We start from the raw sequence: 13784 nt of genomic DNA, 5'->3' as shown, positions 1-13784 counted from the left end.
TTACCTGCCGATCTATAAATTACGTCACTGTAATCTAGCATGGGTAGGATAGTCATCTGAATCAGGGTTAGTTTGGCAGCTGGTATAAAAGAGGAAACCAAGTCTAGATTTAACTTTAGCCTGCAGCTTTAATATGTGCTGAGAGAAGGACAGTGTACCGTCTAGCCATACTCCCAAGTACGTGTATGAGGTGACTACCTCAAGCTCTAAACCCTCAGAGGTAGTAATCACACCTGTGGGGAAAGGAGCATTCTTCCTACCAAACCACATCTGAACAAGATTAAGGGCAGAGAAATCTTGTTGGACACTAAGAAAGCTTTGTTGTAGAGCGTTTAACACAACATCCGGGGAGGGGCCAGCTAAGTATGACTATCATCTGCATATAAGTGGATGAGAGAGCTATGTTGTTGATGTAAATTGAGAAGAGTGTGTGTGGCCTAGGATTGAGCCTTGGTATACACCCTTAGTGACAGGCAGTGGCTGAGACGGCACATGTTCTGACTTTATACACTGCACTCTTTGAGACAGGTAGTTAGCAAACCATTCCAAAGACCTCTGAGACACCAATACTTCTTAGCCGGCCCACAAGAATGGAATGGTCTACCGTATTAAAAGCTTTGGCCAAGTCAATAAAAATATCAGCACAACATTGCTTAGAATCAAGGGCAATGGTGACATCATTGAGGACCTTTAAGGTTGCAGTGACACAGCCATAACCTGAGCAGACACCAGATTGCATACCAAAGAGAATACTATACACATCAAGAAAGCCAGTCAGTTGTTATTGACAAGTTTTTCCAACACTTTTGATAAACAGGGAAAAATAGAAGTCAGCTTTGATCTCCCCCTTAAATAAAGGACGGACCGTGGCTGCCTTCCAAGCAATGGGAACCTCCCCAGAAAGGGGAAACAGGTTAGAAAGGTCAGAGATAGGCTTGGCAATTTATTGGGGCAGCAACCATTCCATTCTTAAAGGGTCTAAACCTTCTGACCCAGATGTTTCTTTTGGGGTCAAGTTTAAGGAGCTCCTTTAGCACCTCGGACTCAGTGACCGCCTGCAGGGAGAAACTTTGTAGCGGGGCAGGGGGAAAAGAGAGAGGAGCATCAGGGCAAGTCGCATTAGAAGGGGTGGGAGATGAGGAAATGTTGGACGGGCAAGGAGGCATGGCTGAGTCAAATTGGAATCCAGACTTAATGAAGTGGGTATTTTAAAAAGCTCAGCCATGTGCTTCTTGTCAGTAACAACATCAACATTAAGGGACATGGGCATCTGTGAGGTTTTATTTTAGCCGTTTTCCAGAACTTCTTGGGGTTAGACCCACAGAGAGAGAACTGCTCCTTAAAGTAACCAACTTTGGCCTTCTGGAAAGCCTGAGTGCACTTTCACATTTGCCTGAACGAGAGCCAGTCACCCTGAGTATGCGTGTGCCGAGCCTTTCGCCAAATGCAATTCTTGAGGTGGAGTAACTCTGCAAGATCACGGTTGTACCAGGGGCTGAACCTGTTTTTAATTTTAATTTTATTTATGGGGGCGTGTTTGTTAACAATACCACTGAAAATATCAAAAAAGAAGGTCCAAGCGTCTTCGACAGAGGGGATCAAGCTGATTCTATACCATTTTACAGAGGCCAGGTCATGAAGGAAGGCTTGCATGTTAAAGTTTTTTAGCAAGCGTCTATGACAGGTCGTTTCACTGAGCAGCCATTACAAACACAGGATGTAAAACAGTGATCACTAAGGTCATTACAGAAAACACCGAACTGATACCTTTCAGGATTATTTGTGAGGATAACATTGAGGAGAGTAGCCTTTTCTGGGTGTTTGGAGTCATACGTTGTGGGATTGGTAATAATCAGAAAGATTTTGGGAGTCTCATTGCTTTAGGACTTGGTCAGGTGGTTTAAGCATGTCCCAGTTTAGGTCACCTAGCAGGAAAAATTCAGACTTCGTGTAAGGGGCCAGGAGAGAGCTTAGGGCAGGTAGGGTGCAGGCTGGTGCTGATGGAGGACTATAACGCCTAGCAACAGTCAACTAAGAACAATTTGAAAGTTTAATTCTTAAAACCAGCAAACCAAATTGTTTGGGGACAGACTTGGAGACAACCAAGCACTGAAGTTGATCCTTGGTAAAGATAGCCACTCCCCCACCGTTGGAAGATCTTTCTTGCTGAAAAAGGTTATAACCAGAAAGGTTAACATCAGTATTCAAAACACTCTTTCTTAATAACCACCTCTCAGTAATGACCAACATATCTGGATTGGCGCTGTGAAACCACTCTTTCAATTGATCCATTTTAGGTAATACGCTTCTAGTGTTAACGTGCAGAAAACCCATGCTTTTACGAGAGCAGAAATCAGTGAAACATAAAGATACTTTCATTGCAGGAAGCAGGTTCATTTTAATGGACATTACTGTTTACCAAAGAATGTTTGGTTCTAAAACCAATCTGCAGGAATGTTGTGTAGCCTAATCACCAAAAATACTGACATCAGCAAAAATGCTTCAGTAAGAGGAGGACAATATAGGTGTCTGTAATTTTTGATTTATCATCCCAGCTCTAGTTAGTGTTGTCGTCTATCAAATTGTATAGGCTACCTTGCTCTCAATTTTTTTTTTTACCATGGTGGCAACAATTACGCAGCGGCACAATATAACTGGGGTCATTCCGTCACATTTTTTAACACCTTTTGAAAACTGAAGATTTTAAATCAGAATGTAAGACTTTTTAAGGACCCACCGACACCCTGCTGACTGGGCATTCTCCCATCAGAGTAGAAAGGCCCCTTTCACAGTATCTTCCTCCGTCTCATTCTGATCTAACTTGCCATCTGGCCTTTTCTCTCACAGGACGCCCAAGAACCCTGGAGAGGAGGAGGAGAGGAAGCGGTCTAAGAAGGGGGCTTCTGTCCCTCTGCAAGACCCTGGGAAAGAGCCGGGGGTGCGCAAGCGGCATGCAGGGGAGGCCCCAGAGCCCAACGCTGCCTCAGCAGCCAAAAGCAGGGACAGGGAGGCCTCCACCCCCGTCAAACACAAGAAGGGAACTGGGAAACGACACACAGAGCATTCCAAGACTGGCAAGGCAAGAGATTTGAGTCAAAATATGTATGTTATATGTGAAATTAAGTCACACATCGGACGGTTGCTTCAGCAGGTGCGTCAGAAGTGTTAGATGTTATTCAAAGGAAGAAGCTCAGTATTTATTGTTAATTGCCTGTATAAAGGTTATCTGAAATAATGAGAAATAGGTGTTGATATACTGTCTCCTCTGTGGTTTTATCTGAAGGCCCCCAAGAGCAGCTTTGCCTTCTCTGTGCCTGCCCAGCCCACCGGGGGTTCCCTGTCCTCCAGACCCCTGCTCAAGGTCGAGGACAGGTAAGATCCCTTCCCTGTTTGTCATTATATATACTGTCCTGTGAAAAAAAGGATTTCCCCCCCTTTCTAATTTTTTCTACTTTTGTTATCAATGTTATCAGATCTTCAACCAAAACCTAATATTAGATAAAGGGAACCCGAGTGAACAAATAAAACAACAATTACATACTTATTTCATAAGCAAAGTTATACAACACCTTATGCCCCTGTGAAAAAATGGTTGCCCCCTTACACTCAATAAATGGTTTAGCTGCAGTGTCAGCAGCCAAACGCTTCCTGTAGTTGATCAGTATCTCACTTATTTTGACCCACTCTTCCATGCAGAACTGCTTTAAGTCAGCGACATTTGTTGGTTTTAAAGCATGAACTGCTCGTTTCAAGTCCTGCCACATCTCAATTGGGATTAGGTCTGGACTTTGACTAGGCCATTCCAGAACTTCAAATGTGTTGCTTTTTAGACGTTTTATGTAGACTTGATTGTGTGTTTTGGATCATTGTCTTGCTGTATGACCCAGCTGCGCTTCATCTTCAGCTCACAGACGGATGGCCTGACATTCTCCTGTAGAATTCTCTGATACAGGGCAGAATTGATGGTTCATTCTATTAAGGCATGTCGTCCATGTCCTGAGCAGCAAAGCATCCCCAAACCATCACACTACCACCACCAGTAATGGCGCCCGAGGGGATGGCTGCCGTTTTTACGGGCTCCTAACCAACTATGGTATTTTGTGTGTTTTTTCTCATTGTTTGTGACTGACTTATTTTGTACATAATGTTGCTGCTACCGACTCCTATGCCCGAAAAGAGCTTCTGGATATCAGACCAGCGATTACACACCTTGAACTGGACGAAGATTTTTTTCTTTAATGAGTCCAACGCGAAAGATCTACTGCTTCTCCGAGAACCGGCCAATCCCAGTCATTCGCGTGAAGAAAAGACGGAAATACAGGGTGCGGAGATCGGTGTGCCTTGTGAGAAATTCGTCAGCAAGTGGGTAATCCACCATCCGTTCTATTGGCCAACGTGCAATCACTGGAGAATTCACTGGATGATCTCAGTTCGAGACTATCCTACCAACGGGACATTAAAAACTGTAATATCGTATGTTTCACTGAGTCGTGGCTGAACGACGAAAATGATACTATACAGTTGGCTGGGTTTTCCGTGCATCGGCAGGACAGAACAGCTACGTCTGGTAAAACAAGGGGTGGGGGTGTGTGTCTCTATTGGTAAATAATAGCTGGTGTCTCGGTATTGCTCGCCTGAGGTAGAGTACCTCATGATAAGCTGTAGAGTTTTCATCTATATTTACCATCACAAAAGAATGCTGGAACTAAGACCCACTCAACGAGCTATAGGAGGCCATAAGCAAACAAGAAAATTATAATCCAGAAGTGGCACTCTATTTGGCAAATCTGACCATAATTCTATCCTCCTGATTCCTGCTTACAAGCAAAAACTAAAGCAGGAAGTATCAGTGACTCAATACGGAAGTGGTCAGATGCAATGCTACAGGACTGTTTTGCTAGCACAGACTGGAATATGTTCTGGAATTCATCCAATGGCATTGCGGAGTATATCACCTCAGTCACAGGTTTCAACAATAAGTGCATCGACGGTGTCGTCCCCACAGTGACCGTACATACACCAACCAGAAGCTATGGATTACTAGCAACATCCTCACTGAGCTAAAGGCTAGAGCTGCCGCTTTCAAGGAGCGGGACACTTATCCAGATGCTTAGCTGGATTTCTTCTATGCCCTCAAACGAACCATCAAACAGGCAAAGCATCAATACAGGATTAAGATTGAATCCTACTACACCAGCTCTGATGCTCGTCGGATGTGGCAGGGCTTGCAAACTATTATGATCTACAAAGTGAAGCCCAGCCGTGAGCTGCCCAGTGACGTGAGCCTACCAGACGAGCGAAATGCTTTGAGGCAAGCAACACTGAAACATGCATGAGAGCACCAGCTGGTCCTTACGACTGTGATCACGCTCTCCATGGCCGATGTGAGCAAGACCTTTTAAACAGGTCAACATTCACAAGGCCGCGGGGCCAGACGGATTACCAGGGTGTGTACTCGGAGCATGCGCTGACCAACTGCAAGTGTCTTTACTGACTCCCTGACCGAGTCTGTAATACTTACATGTTTCAAGCAGATCACCATAGTCCCTGTGCCCAAGAAAGCGAAGGTAACCTGCCTAAATGATTAGGCAGGTAGTACTCAGGTTGGTAGCCATGGAGTGCTTTGTAAGGCTGGTCAACACCATCATCCCAGAAACCGGTGTGACTTAGTCAGGTTTGGAGGCCTCCTTGCTCGCACACGCTGTTTCAGATCTGCCCACAAATTTTCTATAGGATTGAGGTCAGGGCTTTGTGATGGCCACTCCAATACCTTGACTTTGTTGTCCTTAAGCTATTTTGCCACAACAAAGTATTCGTAGGGTCATTGTCCATTTGGAAGACCCATTTGCAACCAAGCTTTAACTTCCTGACTGATGTCTTGAGATGTTGCTTCAATATATCCACATAATTTTCCATCCTCATGATGCCATCTATTTTGAGAAGTGCACCAGACCCTCCTGCAGCAAAGCACCCCCACAACATGATGCTGCCACCCCCGTGCTTCACGGTTGGGATGGTATTCTTCGGCTTGCAAGCCTCCCCCTTTTTCTCCAAACATAACGATGGTCATTATGGCCAAACAGTTCTATTTTTGTTTCATCAGACCAGAGGACATTTCTCCAAAAAGTATGATCTTTGTCCCCATGTGCAGTTGCAAACCGTAGTCTGGATTTTATGGCGGTTTTGGAGCAGTGGCTTCCTTGCTGAACGGCCTTTCAGGTTATGTCGATATAGGACTCGTTTTACTGTGGATCTAGATACTTTTGTACCTGTTTCCTCCAGCATCTTCACAAGGTTCTTTGCTGTTGTTCTGGGATTGATTTGCACTTTTCACACCAAAGTACGTTCATCTCTAGGAGACAGAACCTTCCTGAGCGGTGTGACGGCTGCCTGGTCCCATGGTGTTTATACTTGCGTCCTATTGTTTTTACAGATGAACGTGGTACCTTCAGGCATTTGGAAATTGCTCCCAAGGATGAACCAGACTTGTGGAGGTCTACAATTGTTTTTCTGAGGTCTTGGCTGATTTCTTTAGATTTTCCCATGATGGCAAGCAAAGAGGCACTGAGTTTGAAGGTAGGCCTTGAAATACATCCACAGGTAGACTTCCAATTGACTCAAATGATGTAAATTAGCCTATCAGAAGCTTCTAAAGCCATTACATAATTTTCTGGAATTTTCTAAGCTTTTTTAAATGCACAGTCAACTTAGTGTATGTAAACTTCTGACCCCCTGGAATTGTGATAACAGTTCATTATAAGTGAAATCTGTCTGTAATCAATTGTTGGAAAAATTATTTGTTTCATGCACGAAGTAGATGTCCTAACCGACTTGCCAAAACTATGGTTTATTAACAAGAAATTTGTGGAGTGGTTGAAAAAATTGTTTTAATGACTCCAACCTAAGTGTATGTACACTTCCAACTTCAACTGTATATACTAGGTGGGGACAGAGGAATGTCCCAAAAAAAATGTCTGACTCTAGCTAACGCACAGCAAGCGGTACAGCAAGCGGTCTATCCAAAAGGCTTCGTAATAGCATCTACCTCAAGCCATGAGATTGCTGAACATTTAAACAAATGGCCACCCGGACAATTTAAATTGACCCACACACACACACACACACACTGCTGCTACTCGCTGTTCATTATCTATTCATAGTCACTTTGCCCCTACCTACATGTACAAATTACCTCAACTAACCTGTACCCCTGCACATTGACTCGGTACAAGTACCCCCTGTATATAGCCTTGTTTATTGTTATTTTGTTATTTTTAAAAATATATTTATACTTGTAATTTATTTAGTAAATATTTTCTTAACTATTTTTCTTGAACTGCATTGTTGGTTCAAGGCTTGTAAGTAAGCATTTCACGTTAAGGTCTATACCTGTTGTTGTATTCGACGCATGTGACAAATACGATTTGACAATGCTTGACCATTGGTATAAGGTTCTTACTGTGGAATGCAGAGTTTGGTTTTCGCCAGGCATAATGGGACGCATGTCATATTTACAGTTAAGCATGGTGGTGGTAGTGGGATGCTTTGCTGCCTCAGGACCTGGACGACTTGCCTTGAAAGAAGGAACCATGAATTCTGCTCTGTATCAGAGAATTCTACAGGAGAATGTCAGGCCATCTGTCTATAAGCTGAAACGCAGCAAGACAATGATCCAAAACACACAATCAAAATTTGAAGTTTTGGAATGGCCTAGTCAAAGCATAGACCTAATCCCAATTGAGATGTGGCAGGACTTGAAACAAGCAGTTCATGCTTGAAAACCCATAAATGTTGCTGACTCAAGGTAGTTCTGCATGCAAGAGTTTGCCAAAATTGCTCTACAGCGATGTGTAAGACTGATCAACAACTACAGGAAGCATTTGGTTGCAGTCGTTGCAGCTAAAGGTGTCACACACAACCAGTTACTGAGTGTAAGGGGGCAATTGTGTTTTCACACAGGGGAATTGGGTGTTGCATAACTTAATTCAATTCATTTTTTTTGTGTGTGTGATTTCAGGTTTCCTTTATCTAATATTTGCTTTTGATTTGAAGATCTGATAATATTCAGTATCTAAAATGTAACCCTAACCCAAAAATAGAGAAAATCAGAAAGGGGGCAAATACTTTTTCACAGCACTGTATATAAATGACAATTTCTCCCATATCTCTATGGGGTGTTGTTGTGGGTAATAAACTCAGCAAAAAAAGAAAAGTTTATTTTTTCACGACCCTGTCTTTCAAAGATAATTCGTAAAAATCCAAATAACTTAATAGTTCCCATTGTAAAGGGTTTAAACACTGTTTCCCATGCTTGTTCATTGAACCATAAACAATGAATGAACATGCACCTGTGGAACGGTCGTTAGGACACTAACAGCTTACAGACAGTAGGCAATTAAGGTCACAGTTATAAAAACTTAGGACACTAAAGAGCCCTTTCTACTGACTCTAAAAAACACCAAAAGAAAGATGCCCAGGGTTCCTGCTTATCTGCGTGAACGTGCCTTAGGCATGCTGCAAGGAGGCATGAGGACTGCAGATGTGGTCTGGGCAATAAATTGCAATGCTACAGGGAGACAGGACAGACAGCTGATCGTCCTTGCAGTGGCAGACCATGTGTAACAACACCTGCACAGGATCGGTACATCTGAACATCACACCTGTGGGACAGGTACAGGATGGCAACCACAACTGCCTGAGTTACACCAGGAATGCACAATCCCTCCATCAGTGCTCAGACTGTCTGCAATAGGCTGAGAGAGGCTGAACTGAGGGCTTGTAGGCCTGTTGTAAGGCAGGTCCTCACCAGACATCACCGGCAACAACGTTGCCTATGGGCACAAACCCACCATCGCTGGACCAGACAGGACTGGCAAAAAGTGCTCTTCACTGACGAGTCGCGGTTTTGTCTCACCAGGGGTGATGGTCGGATTCACGTTTATCGTCGAAGGAATTAGCGTAACACCGAGGCCTGTACTCTGGAGCGGGATCGATTTGGAGGTGGAGGGTCTGTCATGGGACTGAGGTTGTTGTCATTGCAGACAATCTCAACGCTGTGCGATACAGGAAGACATCCTCCTCCCTCATGTGGTACCCTTCCTGCAGGCTCATCCTGACATGACCCTCCAGCATGACAATGCCACCAGCCATACAGCTCATTCCGTGCATGATTTCCTGCAAGACAGGAATGTCAGTGTTCTGCCATGGCCAGTGAAGAGCCCGGATCTCAATCCCATTGAGCACATCTGGGACCTGTTGGATTGGAGAGTGAGGGCTAGGGCCATTCCTCTCAGAAATGTCCGGGAACTTGTATGTTCCTTGATGGAAGAGTGGGGTAACATCTCACAGCAAGAATTGGCAAATCTGGTGCAGTCCATGAGGAGGAGATGCACTGCAGTACTTAATGCAGTTGGTGGCTACACCAGATACTGACTGTTACTTTTGATTTTCACCCCCCCCCCCTTTGTTCAGGGACACATTATTCCATTTCTGTTAGTCACATATCTGTGGAACTTGTTCAGTTTATGTCTCAGTTGTTGAATCTGTTATGTTCATACAAATATTTACACATGTTAAGTTTGCTGAAAATAAACGCAGTTGACTGAGAGGACGTTTCTTTTTTTGCTGAGTTTATATACCTCTGTTCCTGCTACCCACAGGCAGCACCCAGTAGAGTATCATATGAAGGAAGCCAAAAAACTCAAGCACAAAGCAGATGCCACGGTAATAGTCCTATTTTTACTCTCCTGTTTTCTCTCATTCTCTCTCAATTCAGTATTTTTCTTTCACTTGTGACAATCTCAATGAATTCTAAACCAAGGTCTGTGCGTTTTTGTTTCCTCCAGTCTGATAAGGTGGGCAAAGCTTTCAACTACCTCGATGCTGCCATGTCCTTTGTGGAGAGCGGCATCGCTATGGAAACAGATCCCCATACCCCGAAGTCGGCATATACGATGTTCGCTGAAACCTTGGATCTAATAAGGTAAGCAGCCCAAAACAATATGTACTAGATAGAGCTCCTTAGCTGCAGTGAGTAGGGGTGGGCATTTGAAATATTTTCAGGTTTGAATAATAAGATATTTTTGGTGGATATCCAGATAGTTGTAAAACATGTTTTTTTGTGAATTTATTTAAACTTGGACACTTGTTTGCTGTGCAGCCTGCACAACTCAGAGGATGTTCACGGCCCGATGGTGTGTGTGTGTGTGAGACAGGAGGGAGAGTGGGGGAAAAGTTAGATAACCTATGGCATTTACAAGTTTGTCTATCATCCCATCTGGCAGTGGCTGTCTTTACTGTATCAAATTGATTTAAAGAAGAGAAGATGGTCAGCAGGCTAGACTAGTTGAGGCCATTTTGCTGCGCTCCCTGTCCTTTTCTACAACTCCATTCAGATTAAACCTGTCGGTTGCTCCTGCTAGCCTACTCCTTCTCATTTAGCTAACTTAATTCCAGAATTGTAATTCCATTTTGGATGAAATTAGAGGTCTACCACTTCAAATTGCTACACATAGGAGCCTCTGACTGTAGTGCCAACAAGCTACACATGTGAAACCTGTGTAGGTTATATGGTATGTCTTTTAATGGGGTGCACGTCATAAACTACATTCAAAAGTTTGTTTTATTCAATTAAGAATTTCACGGATGTATCAAAAATGAAATACAGAAATCTAATTTACGTACAGTACCTGTCAAAAGTTTGGACACCTACTCATTCCAGGGTTTTTCATTATTTGTACTATATTCTACATTGTAGAATAATAGTGAAGACATCAAAACTATGAAATAACACATATGGAATCATGTAGTAACCAAAAAAGTGTTACACAAATCAAAATATATTTTATATTTGAGATTCTTCGAAATATCCGCCTTTTGCCTTGATGACTGCTTTGCACACTCTTGGCATTCTCTCAACCAGTTTCATGAGGTAGTCACCTGGCATGCATTTCAATTAACAGATGTGCTTTGTTAATTTGTGGAATTTCTTTCCTCAATGCTTTGGAGCCAATCAGTTGTGTTGTGACACTGGAGGGGTGGTATACAGAAGGTATAAAAGACCAAGTCCATATTATGGCAAGACAACATTTTGCTCAGGGCCTCCAAAAGGCTAGGGCCGACTCTGATTACATGTGTGGGTATGGATGAGGCTACGAGCCACTGCGACCCCTCATGATGAGTTCCTTTTTTTTGTGACCCCCCCCAACCCTATCAAAGTTTCCCGTCCCTGCTCTACAGATTATCAGTAACATTTCAAAAAATCTACTAACCCTAGCTCTAACCCTAATCCTAACTCTTATTCTAAACCTAACCATAACCTTAGCAAGCAGTGGCTTATCAACAAATATATATATTTTTTAAATTTAACCTTTATTTAACTAGACGAGTCGGTTCAGAACAAATTCTTATTTACAATGATGGCCTACCGTCATTGATAGTATGACCTTCTGTAGAGCATCACTATCCAAATAAAGTGTGACCCAAAAATGTATGAAACAATCTAATTATTAAGTAATCACTCTATGAAGTACTTTACCCTCCACTTCTGATTGTCATAACAAAATGTGGGTATGTGGTCAAGGACAGGATGTGAAACTCACCTTTGCTTTGTGTTTCCTGTGCTTTTTCTAGTTTTTTAAATGCCACCTCTACTCTTTCAGGTTCATACTGAAACTGAAGGGTTCTGTGGACCCCTCTGCCCCTGTTACAGACAAGGATTTTACAATTTTATGGTAACTAGATAACCAGGACCCTACTATATGTAATAAATACCCTGCTACACCACAGAATAGTTCACTATAGTTCTGTTAAATGTAACAAATGTCAAGTAGTGGCACTTTGGATCCATTTTAACTCAAGTCAGTGAAATTAAGTATTCCTGCAGAGGATTGTGAGAATGTAACCTTTTTGTTATTGTCTGTCAGTATGAGGTGCCAGTCCCTTCTACAGATGGCCATGTTTCGCTACAAAAGAGAAACGGCACTTAAGTATTCAAGGACCCTCACAGATCATTTCAAGGTAGGCTTCAAGGATCACGTGTTGGTCATGTGTTTCTGCATGTCTGTGTGTGTAGTGTACATACATTCACTGGAAAATAAATGGCAGCAACGTTCTGAGCACACTAGTTGAGTTCTTGGATTACTATTGAGTAATCAAAAAGTATGTTTGTGTGTAAATTCAAATGAATATCAAATTGTCAATGTGTGTAGAGACATGGTTAAATAGCAAATTAGTTTGACTGAATTGGATCTTAAATTCTCTTTTTCAGAGCTCCTCCAAGTCTGCAGCTCCCTCCCAATGTGTCTCAAAGTAAGTATTTTACCTAGTGTTTGTCCTCTGCGCAGCCTTTTCCCTTTGTGTGTCCTGTCTCCTGCTTTTGCATTTAGTCAGAATTATTAGAGTTATAGCTTGATTTCCTGTACAAACTATTTCTCTCATAGGGTGTCCAATCAAACACATATTTTGACCAATGAGTAAATTAACCTCATGTCTATATAACAATCCGTTCAAAAGTCATTGGAGTTTTTACCCTTGTAGGATGGCTAAAATTAGGGTGACTAAATCAATGGAGGCTAGACGAGGGGAAAAAGTGGTAAAATAGCAACTTTCTTTTCTAATCCGGAGGACATAAGAATATAGAGATGCTAGAAATCGATTTTTAGACATGACATGTATTTTCATATTTTAGTATACCCTTTTCATATTAATGTGAAATTCCTATTATTTTTTGAAGATATCAAATTTTATTGGTTTGTACACAAATTATTTTTCAGATGTTATCGCAGGTGCAGTGAAATACTTATGTTTCTAGTTCCAACAGAGTAATCCACCTGAGTAAATACATGTTAGAAACGCCTTTGGCTGTGTTTACAGCTGTGAGTCTTTTTGGGTAAGTCTCTTAAGGGCTTTGCACACCTGGGCTGTGCAATATTTGTCCATTATTCTTTTTAAATTCTTCAAAGTCTGTCAAGTTGGTCGTTGATCATTGCTAGACAGTCATTTTTAAGTCTTGCCATAGTTTCAAGGAGATTTAAATCAAAACTGTAACTAGGCCATTTAGGAGCGTTCAATGTCCTCTTGGTAATCAACTCCAGTGTAAATTTGGCCTTGTGTTTTAGGTTATTGTCCTGCTGAAAGGTGAATTTGTCTCCCAGTATCTGTTGGAAAGCAGACTGAACCAGTCTTTCCTCTGATTTTGCATGTGCTTAGCTCCATTGTTTCTTTCTATCTTGAAAAACTCCCCAGTCCTTGCTGTTGACAAGCATACCGATAACATGATGCAGCCACCACCATGCTTGAAAATATGAAGAGGGGTACTCAGTCACGTGTTGTTGGATTTTCTCCAAACATTAAAATGTACTTTCTTTGCTGCATCTTTTTGCAGTATTGCTATAACCATCTTGTTGCAAACAGGATGCATGTTTTGGGAATCTGTCAATAATCAAATCAAATTTTATTTGTCACATACACATGGTTAGCAGATGTTAATGCGAGCGTAGCGAAATGCTTGTGCTTCTAGTTCCGACAATGCAGTAATAACCAACAAGTAATCTAACCTAACAATTCCACAACTACTACCTTATACACACAAGTGTAAAGGGATAAAGAATATGTACATAAAGATATATGAATGAGTGATGGTACAGAACGGCATAGGCAAGATGCGGGTGACATCGGGTGGTGTAGGTGTCCTGGAGGGCAGGTAGTTTGCCCCCGGTGATGCGTTGTGCAGACCTCACTACCCTCTGGATACGGTTGTGGGCGGAGCAGTTGCCGTACCAGGC

At 42.4% G+C, this 13784-nt stretch overlaps 1 protein-coding gene across 1 annotated transcript in view; it reads left to right on the top strand.

Annotated features, from left to right (window-relative positions):
- LOC111961219 (AF4/FMR2 family member 1-like) overlaps window positions 1–12853 on the top strand; it is a 76284-nt gene extending 63431 nt beyond the window's left edge. The window contains exons 11-17 of the mRNA XM_023983303.2: window positions 2848–3079; window positions 3284–3372; window positions 9660–9723; window positions 9846–9982; window positions 11661–11732; window positions 11925–12018; window positions 12269–12853. Of these exons, the coding sequence (XP_023839071.1) occupies window positions 2848–3079; window positions 3284–3372; window positions 9660–9723; window positions 9846–9982; window positions 11661–11732; window positions 11925–12018; window positions 12269–12313 (733 nt within the window). The 3' untranslated portion in view covers window positions 12314–12853. The remainder of the gene's footprint in view (window positions 1–2847; window positions 3080–3283; window positions 3373–9659; window positions 9724–9845; window positions 9983–11660; window positions 11733–11924; window positions 12019–12268) is intronic.
- The last annotated feature ends 931 nt before the right edge of the window (window positions 12854–13784 follow it).

This window comes from Salvelinus sp. IW2-2015, linkage group LG4q.1:29, assembly GCF_002910315.2.
Source record: "Salvelinus sp. IW2-2015 linkage group LG4q.1:29, ASM291031v2, whole genome shotgun sequence".
In the NCBI taxonomy this organism is placed as follows: domain Eukaryota; kingdom Metazoa; phylum Chordata; class Actinopteri; order Salmoniformes; family Salmonidae; genus Salvelinus; species Salvelinus sp. IW2-2015.
The sequence above is the reverse complement of the archived record's forward strand: the minus strand, read 5'-3'. Positions and strand labels throughout refer to the sequence as shown.